The sequence below is a fragment of the Hylobates moloch genome, unplaced genomic scaffold (genome assembly GCF_009828535.3).
Source record: "Hylobates moloch isolate HMO894 unplaced genomic scaffold, HMol_V3 SCAFFOLD_24, whole genome shotgun sequence".
NCBI lineage: Eukaryota > Metazoa > Chordata > Mammalia > Primates > Hylobatidae > Hylobates > Hylobates moloch.
The window spans coordinates 29,678,884-29,691,944 of NW_026652299.1; the positions used below are offsets into that span (position 1 = coordinate 29,678,884).

At 36.4% G+C, this 13,061-nt stretch overlaps 1 protein-coding gene across 1 annotated transcript in view; it reads left to right on the forward strand.

Annotated features, from left to right (window-relative positions):
* The window catches only part of CNTNAP5 (contactin associated protein family member 5), an 879,440-nt gene that overhangs the window by 187,250 nt on the left and 679,129 nt on the right, over positions 1–13,061 (forward strand). Inside the window, exon 2 of the mRNA XM_032145556.2 lies at positions 7,652–7,756. Coding sequence (XP_032001447.1) covers positions 7,652–7,756 — 105 coding nt within the window. The remainder of the gene's footprint in view (positions 1–7,651; positions 7,757–13,061) is intronic.

Here is a 13,061-nt window from a genome sequence, read left to right on the forward strand (position 1 = left end):
AACAGGATAGAACTTGTGTCTTTCATCCTTTCACGCAACAAAGAAGTATTGACTAGTTTATGTAGTCTCAAATACTAAATACCAGGGCAAAAAAAGAAATCTGTCCAACCTGACCCTTTATATTTGCACATCATTAGCTCATTATATTTGTCACATATGAGGGGCTTGGTTGTAAACAACATAGCTCTTGGTACAGAATTACCAACATTTGTTGCATTAGATTAAGTCACTGGTAAATTAGATTTAGAGCATGAAAGTGAAAAGAATAAAGCAAAACAGTGTGTTGTAAAAAAATATTTCTAACCTGAGAATCAAAACATAAAAAAAATCAGTGGCAACATCAAAAATAAAAACATCAAACATAACAAAAACACTGCTTTCCTCTCAGCTGTAATCTGAGAAGAAATCAATTTAGGGAAGGATATTTCAGAGCTGTTGAGTTTGGGCTCATTGTGGGGCATCCGTGTAGAGATGCTCTTGAAATTCAAAAGGGAAAGAGCTGTATTCATACAAAATTGTCAAATAGAGAGAGGTCTGCCATCATTTTAGAGTTTAGAAGCAGGTTTCAACTCAGGTTTTGTGCAGAGTCACTTTGACCTTGGTTCAAAGCCCAGTTTAGATACTGCAGAGACTGTGAAATGGACAAAAAAATCTAGAGTCCTCATCCATGGAATAAGGTGATGGTTTCCCCATTGCAGCTGTTGCAGTGACTGTGAGTAACTCAGACAGCTGCACCAGGAGGCTCCCAAGGAGTCAGGCCTGCTGCCGCTGCCTTGTTATGCTTATGGGGTTTATGATGATGTCCTCCTAGCAAGCCACTTACAAGCAGGAAATTAGTAACTCCAAATAAAATATTTCCTAAAATCTTACATAGAATTGCTTTAAAAGCCTGGAAAGAATCCCAGAGCCCTCTTGTTAGCCCTGGACAGGACTAACCCCCTCTTCTGGGTGTTCCCACAGTCTGCTCTGGCCCCATCACCAGTCACTATTGCAGTGGAGGGAGTGGTGCTGTGTTTATCTCCACCATGTTTGATGAATTTGCGATAATTACTTTTACTCTCTGCAAAGCCTGACAGAAATTTTGACACCTAGTATGTGCTCAATTAAATTGTATTGATGAAACAAATGAACAATAACCCGTGCCGTTATAAAGTTGAGGAATCTGAAATACAGGGAAGTAAAAAAGAGAGTACATTACTAGTGCAGGCAGAAGGCTCAGGACTCCTGGATCCCAAACAATGGTCTTTTGCATGTAATTGCTCATGAACATAAGGAGCTTATTTCAAAAAATGTATGAATTATCTTTCAGTCCAAAGTAAGTGATTGCTTTCTTGAGCTCAGGGTCTATGTATTTGACTTTATTCTGTCTTCTCACAGCAAGAAGCACAACCATGAGTATTTAGCAGATGATCAAAAAGCAAGTTCTGCATTAATCTGGAAATGAATGTCAGGATAGAGAAGACTTGGCCTTCCTTTCATGACTGATTTTAGAAAGCTGTATTTTTGGTCTACTAATTATGAAGTAATTTATCTTTTAGTGTTTCATCATGAAGAATGGGGGCAGGGTCAGATTCAAGAGTAATATTATAGTATTTATTTTTGTTATTTTCTAAGTGAAATTTTAGGTAACAAGGGGAAAATAATTGAAGCAAAAGGCATAAGTTGTCATGTCTAAGGACTGTTGTAGGCACTCCACAAAATGTATGTTTTATATGTTTTAAACAAAGTAGGCCATTAAGTGTGCAATGCTAAGAGGAATTTTATGTCACCTATAAATACAAATGAATCTTTTAAGCTCCAAATCCCCACATACAGACAATTTACTGTGGTAATCAAGACGATGCACACAATTTAACTTCAGTACCGTCTGTAACTCTATTGGCATTTTAATAATAATGAATAAAAATATATGTTGGCAACAAAAAATGTTACTCGAAGTAGAATCATTTTAGAGTCAATGATAATTTCTCAATAGCTGTGTAAATATCATATTTACTTAGAATTCTCTGTTGTGCATTTACCTTGTAATTAATATGAAAGAAGACCTTCAGTATTTAACTGTATACATATATTGAAGAACATATTATCTCCTCTTCTTTGAATTGGAAATATCAAACAAAATGCTTGTCCATGAAAATATTAATAAGGAAATGAATGTTTCTTTTATTTTTCTCTTCTTATCTTTTTTCTTTTGCATTTTTTTCTGTTTGTTTGACTTCTCCCCCCTGGGTGGGTAGGGTTTAGCTAGGGGAGGGTATTGAAGATGAAGAGAAAAAAGGCAAAAAAAAAAAAAAAGAAGAGAAATTCAAATTATCCTGAAAGTTATAAACTACTCTTCATCAATGCTTTTCTGTTGTCCAGGAAATAAAATAATGTCTTTCACTTTGCAGGAAAAAGGTCATCCATTGTAACAGTTGTTATAAATACTACTACTACTACTAATGGTTACCTCCCTTCTGCAAAGGTGCCAGAAAACTGGACTAGGGTCACCTACAAACAGTAAGGAAACCGGAGTTTTGCTTCCAGCTGGTCAAATAATTAAGTGAATAATCTTGGGCAGTCCTGTCATCTCCCTAAGCTCCCCACAAACCCTTATATATAAAGTGAAAGGCTTGGAACCTATAATTTCAGAGGTTCCTCTTGGTTCAGAAATCCTCTTAATCTATGAATGTAAAGCTAACTTATGCGAACAGGACTGGGAGTATTTAAACAGCTACTGGGTGGAAAGAGCTAAGGTGCTTTTAGGTTATACCTACAGAAGTAGATTTTTATTTGGGGGGATGACGGGAGCTAGTGGTGGCCTTTACATTATAAAGAAAAGGAGTACAGATGGCAGCAAAGTTATTTGTTGAAGAAAAATGGGGAATCAAAAATATGTATGAAAAAGGATCTGCATTTTAAAAATAGCCTTTTATTGCATCAGAGTTTTGCTATAACTCTTTTAGAGAAAAGACCCATGAAAAAACTTCTAAAGATCTCATTTTGAAAATACTCTACTAGGCCAATGCATCTGTGAAATTTGGTTCATTCTTGGAAAGTGATTCCTGGGAAATCAATATAGTCTGTCCCAAGTTGTGTGTTCTATTGGAAGTGAGTATGAGAGAAGGCTTTCAGTCTCTTATTATATTTTTTTTCTTAAAATTCAAATACCTATCTTCGGACCCCAATTTCTTCATGCCTTCTTCTTTTCTACATTAAACACTGATGAATATTCACATACACTTTTGGAGGAACAGAGTGATGGATTCAGCATTGCGCAGACACACTATTAGAAGTCTGAGATGCACGTGGAGCCTGAAATTGAAGGAGAGCACAGGTTTGCTTGTTGAAGGCTGCAGGAGCACTGGGGGAGATAACGTTTTCTTTCCTTGCTCCCCAGCCATGTGCTTAAGGTAGTACTGACCCAGTCTCCACAATGCTGCAGAACTGCAGAGGAGAGAATGAAGGTGCAATGCCATCTTTATGCATGCGCATGTCTTCACCCATTTTATCCCCCCTCCACTTCACCTTATCCTTGTCATCTTGCCAGTTGTAAACCTTTAATGTGAATGAGCTATTTATGACACCAATTTGTGGGCAAGTTTTGTGGCAGAGAAAAAAGATCCCAGAAATAAAATCATTAATACAGTTGCTCTCAATCGTAGCAGATATTACTGGGCAATTCATATACTGCTTCCCATTCTCATTACGGGCTTTATACTTAAAAGGGGACATTTTCCCATCTATTCTTATTCCATCTTTAAAATGACTCTATGGCTGGATATGGTGAAAATGACTCTTTATTTTGCAGACAGTGAAAATAAAGCTTAGTACACCCGAATGTATTATCTGGAATCACCCAATCAAGAGAAGAAACAAATCTAGGAAAAAGGAATCTCCAAGATCTAACCCTCAATATGCTTTCCACTAATGCAGCCTATCCCAAATCACAAAACAAAACAAGTTTTATTGTTCTCATTTATGCTAGATCATTCTTACTTTGCTTTAAGAATCAAACCCTTAACCTGTTTATGCTTGAGGTTGCAATTTTTTGAATTTTTGCAATCAGACTTTGGCGATAACCTTGAGCAGTAAGATATAGATAACTCCCACATGCTTAGCCTTCCACTAATGGAACATTAGGCAAAAATCGGCTTCAATTCCCGTTTACTAGGCTAATTTCATAAGAGACTTGCTCTCTCTTCAACGTAAGCAAGATTGCCAAAGTGGTTCATGTGAGATAGAGGTGACAGAGGAAAAGATTTATCTGCTTTGATCAGTGGGGCAGGGGGATTTCTTCCTTTTAGATTTGAGATTTTTCCATTCTTATTACTTTTAGGGACAGGAGCTCAAAAGTTCAGATATGTTTTCCAAAAAGCCACTGTTCAAATGCATAGGGTCTGTGAGGAAAAGGCTGCTGAAAAATCTTCTTGGATCTTTCCATTAGCATAAATCTATGGATTGACTAATTTCCAAAGTGGAACCACTGTCCCTAGAAACTGAGATACAAGGCAGACATCTTTCAGAGGAGAAAACGGACAGTAGGGAATGGCAGTTATTGCCACAAGCTAATGGGCTCTGGAAGCCTAGTTCTCCTGGAGGTCAGCACCTTACAATGGAGGGGACTGCACAGGTCTGGAAGAACAAAACATATCACTTGCCTGAGAATCTGGACTGATAGATTCCAATTTTACTGGTTCGCTGTGATCATAGTGAAAGTCTCCTAAATTTCCTCATCAGTTTATTTATTTGTTTACATCTCTATATTTCTCAATGGCCTCTGAGCTCCTTGAGGTCTAGACTCTATTTTACCCAAACCTATCCTGATTGTCTCTCTGAGAATATGCACAAAATGAGACTTTATAAATATTGGTTGGACTGAATTAATTTGAAATGATTATATTACTTCTACTATTCCATGATCATTTTACAATTTACATATGAATGCAAAGATTACCAAAAAAAGAAAAAGAGGAGAAAAATAAATTCCAGAGTTGTTTCTTGAGCAATGTATGATTAAGTTGACTTGAAACATATATAGGGGTACAGTTAATTCTGCTACACCGTAATATATGCATTTATAAAAATGGCTTGCTAATTGTACAATAAAAATTTTATAAGAAAAGATTTAGGGGAGAAGTAGGATTAGGAGTACAATACTCAAAAATATCATCAGTCACACATAAAAGACTATAAAAACCTAATAAAATAGTAGCAGAGTTGTATACATGCTCAATGTCTAATAAATACATAACTACTATATACAATACCTACAATACTTTATGTTAAAAAGAGCTACAACTTTCCAGTGGAAGTGGGTGTCAGAAACGCTGTGATTTCTTGTTAAGTAGTGGAGAAAGTGTTACCTAAAATAGGAGGATGGTTATATCTACACATCGGGATGGTTGAGGCTTAGAAGGCTCCTGTGAATGTAGATACCATATTGATGCTTAAGATCTATATATGTGTTTGTGTGTGTGTGGTTTGTATTTTTCTATGGGGCTCACTTTTTTTCTGCATTCATCTGATGCTTCTTGATGACAAAACAGGCATACGTACATGCAAGATCTGTATTATGTTGAATATAATTTAATAAGTGATTATTATATATTGTTTTCCAATATATAAATAATGCAACAAATGTGTGACTTTAAACAAGTGCTTTGAGGTACGTATGCACCTTCTGTCACCTGTGTCTTCTGCCAGAGGTAAAATGGTACTGATCTGCTTTCTATTCGCCAAATGACCATAACTGCCAAGAAACCATATCTGCGATTTTTATGTTATTCTTCTTCAGTGAGGATCTGGCTCGGTTTTGTATTTGTCAAATACCTCAAAATATTTTTCAACATTTGTACTTGGCAAAAACTCAAAATGCACTTTGCCAGTTGATTTTTTAATACACTTAATGAACAATAATTTAATCCTTATGTTTCTAATTAATTTTTCTGCAATTAGCTAAAATACTGCTCTCTAAGGATTTGCTGAATAAACAAGCTTAATCTTATGTAAATGTTCTTGAGAGAGTTTGTCTTTGCCAGGTGAGTGCAGTGGGAAATCTCGTGATGCAATCCGCCTCCGTTCAGCCTTCTCCTCCGTAAATGTTCTTTAAAAAAAAAAAAGAAATCAAACCAATTCTTCCTGAGAGCCTTTACTACCATGATGTTTACCTTCAAACTAAATGGCACATTTTAAATTTGTTTTGAGTGAGGTATGCCTAGATTTCATGAAGTCGTTGTTCAATGTCCTATAAAATTAAATGTGTACAAGACAAAAAATAGGAAAAGAATGTTGGTAATATTATACTGACTAATTGGCTGGTAGACTGACTGCTGGATCCTGCCTCCCATTCTTTCCTTTCTTATTTCGTTAGCTCACGATCCCATTCTTTCAACAAACCTTTATCAAAGGCTTGTTATGTAGGAGATTCTCTGCTAGGGTCCCACAAAATGTGTGTCACCCAATGGAAAATACAAACAGATAAGTGAATTATTACAAAAAACTTAGATGACCAATTGTCTTAGACCATTTTGTATTGCTGTAACAGAATGCCCAAGACTGAGCAATTTATAAGGAACAGAAATTTATTGGTTTACAGTTCTAAAGGCTGGGAAGTTTAATATCAAGGTTCTGGTATCTGGTGAGAGCTCTCTTGTTGCATCATCATATGGCAGAAGACAAGAGAATAAGAGAGAGAACCCACTCCTGAAAGCTCTTTTATTAAAGCAGTAAACCTAACCCAATGAGGGTGGAGCCCTCACGGCCTAATCATCTCTGAAAGGCCCCAAATCTTAATATTGTTACAAGGACATTAGATCTCATCATGAGTTTTGGGAATGACAAAAATTCCAACCATGGCAACAACATACTAAGAGTGAAGAGCAGTTCCTGTCCATGAGATTGGATGGTCAGGACATCAGTGTCAACCCTGACGGGTGTATCTACCTTGTCAAGACAAGCATCTTTGCTCATGGCCCCACCCTGTCCCACATTTGGGCCTCATCAAAGAATCCTTAGAAAGAATACTTTCCATATTTAGGATAGGTTGGAAGGATAGCTGTTGAAATAAATATCAGATTCAGAATATACAAGATCTAGGACTATTCACTACTGCTTCATGGAATAGAAATAAGTTCTTAGAATAAGTAAATTGTTTTCTGAAGACTTTCACACAACTGGGAATAAGATATTTTAAGTTATCCGACTCCTCTAGACACAATTATTATGGGAGCTCTTATAGACTGAAGACGGGAGAGTAGTCAAACAATGTTTCCCCCTTTCAATCATCTCGCTTCTTATAGAATAATCTTGAGAGCAATAATTTGAGGCTTTGCTCAAGTGGCTTATTAAAGAAATATAGCTAGTTGGGTTTTTGAGTCAGACAAATCTGGGTGACAATTCTGGCTGCACTATTTTCTAGCATTGAGACCTTGGACTACCTACCTGACATTTTTGAACTTAATTTTCCCCATCTGTGAAATAAAGCTGGACCTGTCCTTCAGGGGTGCTATGAGGAGTAGATGCAGTAACACATGGAAACAGGGAGTACCTGACCTTGTTCAGAGCAGGTGGTTAATAAATGATGGTAGTTAATTTCTCAACTTCTCTTCTTATGGAATATTTCTTGCTAATAGAATCTGGTCTCTCTCCCTCTCTCCTCCTATCATTATAGACAACTGTGATGATCCACTAGCATCCCTGCTATCTCCAATGGCTTTTTCCAGTTCCTCAGACCTCACTGGCACTCACAGCCCAGCTCAACTCAACTGGAGAGTTGGTAAGTAGGCTGACAGAAGTCCTAATGCCAAGCACTAAATAATTACATGGTGAGCAGATGAAGGAAAGTGAGCACTCTCAGACGCTGAAATCATGTCCAATGGCCATCTTCAGGAAAATATTTAGGAGGAGAGGAGTGAAAATCTAATGTAAGCATACTTCTATAGCATAATAGTCATTCAAAGGATGCTGACTTGTGTTCACCCAAACCACAATATCCTTTTTTGATTATCACAAGAGGTCTTTGTGAAAATTACCTTATAAAAAGCATTTGCTTTATTTTTATATTTCCATAGCTAACATAAATAGATATCAAAACATGTTTTATAATAAAATATTTATAATGAATGTTTATTAAATTTTCTTTCAATAAGTTTAATTTTACTTGAAATTAATATTGCTGATTTTTAAAATACAAAAATACTATTAATTAAAAGTAAGAAAATATAAATAATCTGTTATTCTACCAGGTAGAAATAACTGTGGTTAAGTATATGGTGTGTATCTTTCACATCTGTGTGAAGTAAGAGCACCCCCTTAACTAATCTCTCATATGAAATGTTGTTAACAAATATGATGTTGGATATCTAGGCAGATATGTTTTAGTCAGATTTGGATGTTGACTTTTCTAATGCATAGATACATAGGTAGATAAATACTGAAAAAGAGATTTGAATTATCTCAATTTTTAAGGGCTTTTTAGATATCTGATAGTATCTTAATATCTACTAAATATTATAAACTTTTCCTAGGTCAAGAAAAGCATGTATGCAATTGCAAGAGAGGTACTGGTCTATTAGAGTTTATATTATTTAATTTTGAGTATATTTTCCATTGATATCTTAAGTAGGTCACATTAGTAGGTTTTTGCAATGTTGAACCATCTTTGCATTCTGGAACGAGTTCTAATTGGTTGTTGTGTGGTTTTTTTTTTTACATGCTAAATAATTTAATTTGTTAACACTTTAATTTATAATTTTAATCTCCATTATTAGTGAGATTGATTTATAGTTTTTGCTTGTATGTTTGTTTCCTGTTTGTCTTGTACCTCATTTCACCAGTTTTCGATTAAAATGGGATTCATAATTTAAAAGTTAGCAAGTGTCACTGTTTTGTTGAGAAAGCTGTTTAAGAATAATATTCTAAAAACAAAAGAATGGCCAAAGATTCAACAGGAAAATTTCTTTTTTTTTTTTTATTTATTTTTATTTTATTTATTTATTTTTTTTTTTTGAGACGGAATCTCGCTCTGTCGCCCGGGCTGGAGTGCAGTGGCGTGATCTCGGCTCACTGCAAGCTCCGCCTCCCAGGTTCACGCCATTCTCCTGCCTCAGCCTCTCCGAGTAGCTGGGACTACAGGCGCCCACCACTACGCCCGGCTAATTTTTTTGTATTTTTAGTAGAGACGGGGTTTCACCGTGGTCTCCATCTCCTGACCTCGTGATCCGCCCACCTCGGCCTCCCAAAGTGCTGGGATTACAAGCGTGAGCCACCGCGCCCGGCGAAAATTTCAATTAAAATTTTGTACTAATGTCCTTTGCTGAATATTCTGGGCCAAAAATTTGATTAAGCATTTTAGTTTTGTTATGATATTTAGTCCTCACAAAGCTGTTGCGAGCATTATTATCTTTTACTTTCAGGTAGGATTTCTGAGGCATCAGTTTCCTAAGACAGCAAAACTAGTTTGGGGAAATGCTTGCATTCAAACCTAGTTATCTGAATTCAAAGTTCGTTTTTATATTCATCCCGTTAACAAATTGCGTCACTAGTACAGATTGAAAAGGGGTGTAGCAGCAAGAAAATATAGTCAAAACCTAATCAATCAACCACAGTTCAAATGCGGGCTGTACCACTTAAAAACTCTCTTTGTACAAGTCACTTACCTTTCCCAACCTCAGTTTTTTATCTGTAAAATGGCCCAAGAATGTCTGCCTTGCAACATTATGTGCAGATTAAGATCAGACTTGCATATCCAAAATATCTTTCTTACAGCAGGGTAGAGAACTGAACTGGAGCAGGAAGCCCACTTTCCATTTCAGGAAGAAACACAGGTTGGCAGAATTTAACACGGTTTCCAACAGAGCTTCCAGAGAAAGGATTTGTCTAGATCCCACCCAAATTGTGCAGCAGCAGAAAGCAATTACTACTGCCTAATAGCTCCTGGGCAGTTTCTGGGGGAAGCTGTGGGTCTGATCACAGGCCAGCTCTCTCCCTGACAGACAGATATTGAGTGAGGACAAGTGTCTCTGCTCCAACTTATAATTGTTTGGCTCACCGGGGAATTTGAGTGCCTGAATCCAAGGCTAGCATGAGTGTACAGAGACGTTCACTTTTCTTCTGTTTCCCAACAAGAGTCTAAATCGGGAAGGCCAAGAAGAAGACACAGTGATACAGTTGGGATGCACTGACCTAGAACTCATCCTCTAGTGCATATTCCAAGACTCCCAAGGGGAACGGCCTCTCCTTTACTCACCGAGGCCCAACCACGGCCCTCACCGGGAATTAAACGCTGGCTCAGGGAAATATGAGATCAGTGGTTCTCATCCCAGGGCTGTGCCTTTGAATCACCTGGAGAGCTTTACAAGGAGCATTGCCTGAGCCCATTTTTCCTATGTTCTGAATTAATTGTCTTGGATGGGACCCAAGCAAGGATATTGATAAAGTGAAGAAACAAAAGCTTTCCAGGTGATTCTAAAATAAAACAAGAGTTGCAAATTGCTACATTGGAGGAATTCATGAGTAAAAAATCCTTCTATTAATAATTACTGAGTACTCAGTATTTGTCAGGCATTGTTCTAGATCCTTGACACACAGTTGGCACAAATAGGCACAAACAGTATTCATAGAGTTAACATGGATAATACCATTACCATACAATTACAAACTGTGATACTGATCGACAGCTAACACTTGTCATTAGTAATAATATCAACATAATTATTTTGTTAAATATGTCCAGACATGTATTTATACTATAATAAACCATGTATATGTGACATATATGTGTATATAATATATAGAGTAAAATGTATATATATATACACACATATGTAGTTGAATATATACAGTCAGAGTCTCATATACAAAGAGGTGGATATATACAGGGTTGGTTATATAAATATATTCATATGTAGTAGGATGAATATATATGTTTATATAGATGGATATAGTAACATATACATGCATACACAGTCATGTACAAATATATACATATGTGGTATACAGATATATTAAGATAAAACTTGAAAGTCATTATATTAATGCTATTAAGAACAGATTTTGTTTCATGAGTGGAAAAATATAAAATTTAGAAAGTTAAGAAGAAAACTTACAATTTTTGTTTATATTGGAAATATCAGTATAAAGTACTGATTTATTTTCTTCCTTTTAAGACCAAACTTATGTTCTGTCTATCCACTGACATGGCTTAGAAGCAATTATAACACTATCTCAATAAACACTCCTTTTTAATGTGTCTTCCTTTAAAACTTACCTTTTGTTTTACAAGGAAAAGACATGCAATATATCCAAAAGAGCAAATTGTACCACATGGTTTGAAATCTCAGATGCTCTCAAATATACGTTCAGATGTAAAGGAGCATCTCTCCGGATGGTTAGATTGTGTGCCTAAGAATTACACCCTCCCTCTTCCCCCGGTTGTAAGCTGATGCCTAGCAGCACACAACTAAAAATCATAACACCACTATATTGAGCACTTCCCATGAGCCTTCACTGTTCTGAGCCCTTAAGGTACACCAATTCTATGCTGACAACTACCCTTTATGTAGATGTCATTGTGATCTCTGATTCATAGGTGACACAGAGAGGAAAGCAATGGCCATGGCAGGCTTTCACCCAAGTGATCTGAATCTGTGTGGTGCTATTGGCCACAACACCACAACACTGTCCTGCCCAGAAAGCCAGAATAACTTCAGTGTTTTAGACAGGGAAAGCTGTGTGTCATTTTTATTAGTTCACTTACTTCCCTCCCTCCTATGTGATTAAAGTATAATTGACAAATAAAACTGTATACATTTACAGTGTATGAAGTGATGATTTGATATGTATGTATTTTGAAATAATTACCACAATCAAATTAGTTGACAAGTCCATCACCTCATGTAGTTATCCTTTTCTTTGTTTTGTAGTGAGAACATAAGATCTACTCTTACCAAAATTCAAGCATACAATAGAGTATTATTAACTATAGTCACCAGGCTGTACAATCATATCCAGAGAACGTATTCATTTTATCAGTGCAAGTTTGAACCTTGACCAACATCTCTCCATTTTCTTCACACCCCAGTCCCTGGTAACCACTGTTCTACTCTTCGCTTCTGTGAGTTCAACATTTTTCAGATTCCTCATATAAGTGAGATAATGCAGTATTTGTCTTTCTGTGCCTGGATCATTTCACTTAGTACAATGCCCACTAGGCTCATCTATGATGTTGCAAGTGGCGGGTTTTCTTTTTTATGGATGAATAATATTCCTTTGTATAAACGCCACAATTTTTTTATCCCTTTATTGATCAAGAAACACCTGGGTCGCTTCCGTATCTTGGCTGCTATGACTAATGCTGCAATGAACATTGGATTGCAGATACCTCTTTCAGATACTGATTTCATTTCCTTCAGATATATACAAAGTAGTTGTATTACTGGATTTTATGGTAGTTTCTTTTTTTTTAAGAAACCTCCATACCGTTTTTTATAACTATACTAATTTACATTCCCAACAACAGTGTAAAAGAGTTCTGTTTTCTCCACCTCCTCACCAACACTTATTTCCTTCTTTATAAGAGCCATCCTAACAGGTGTGAGGTGACGTCTCATTGTGGTTTTGATTTCTATTTTCCTGATGATTAGCGGTGTTGAGTGTCTTTCTGTGTGCCTGTTGGTCATTGGGTTATTTGTTTTTTTGCTATTGAGTTGTACTTGTCCTTTAAATGTTTGGATATTAACCCCTTATGAGATATTTGGTTTGCAAATATTTTCTTCAATTTGATAGGTTGCCTTTTAATTTTTTTAATTCTTTTTCTTTTTTGTACAGAAGGTTTTTAGTTTGATATAGTCCCACTTGTTAATTTTTGTCTTTGTTGTCTGTGCTTTAGATAACTTAGCCCATTTCAGTTTCTTATATAAGACTAGCTAAAACTGGGTAATTTACAAAGAAAAGAAATTTATTTCTTACAGTGATAGAAGCTGAGAAGTCCAAGGTCAACGGGGCCAGATTTGGTCAGGGTTCTCTTGCTTATGGGGACTCTGCACAGTCTCAAGACAGCCCAGGGCATCACGTAGCAAGGT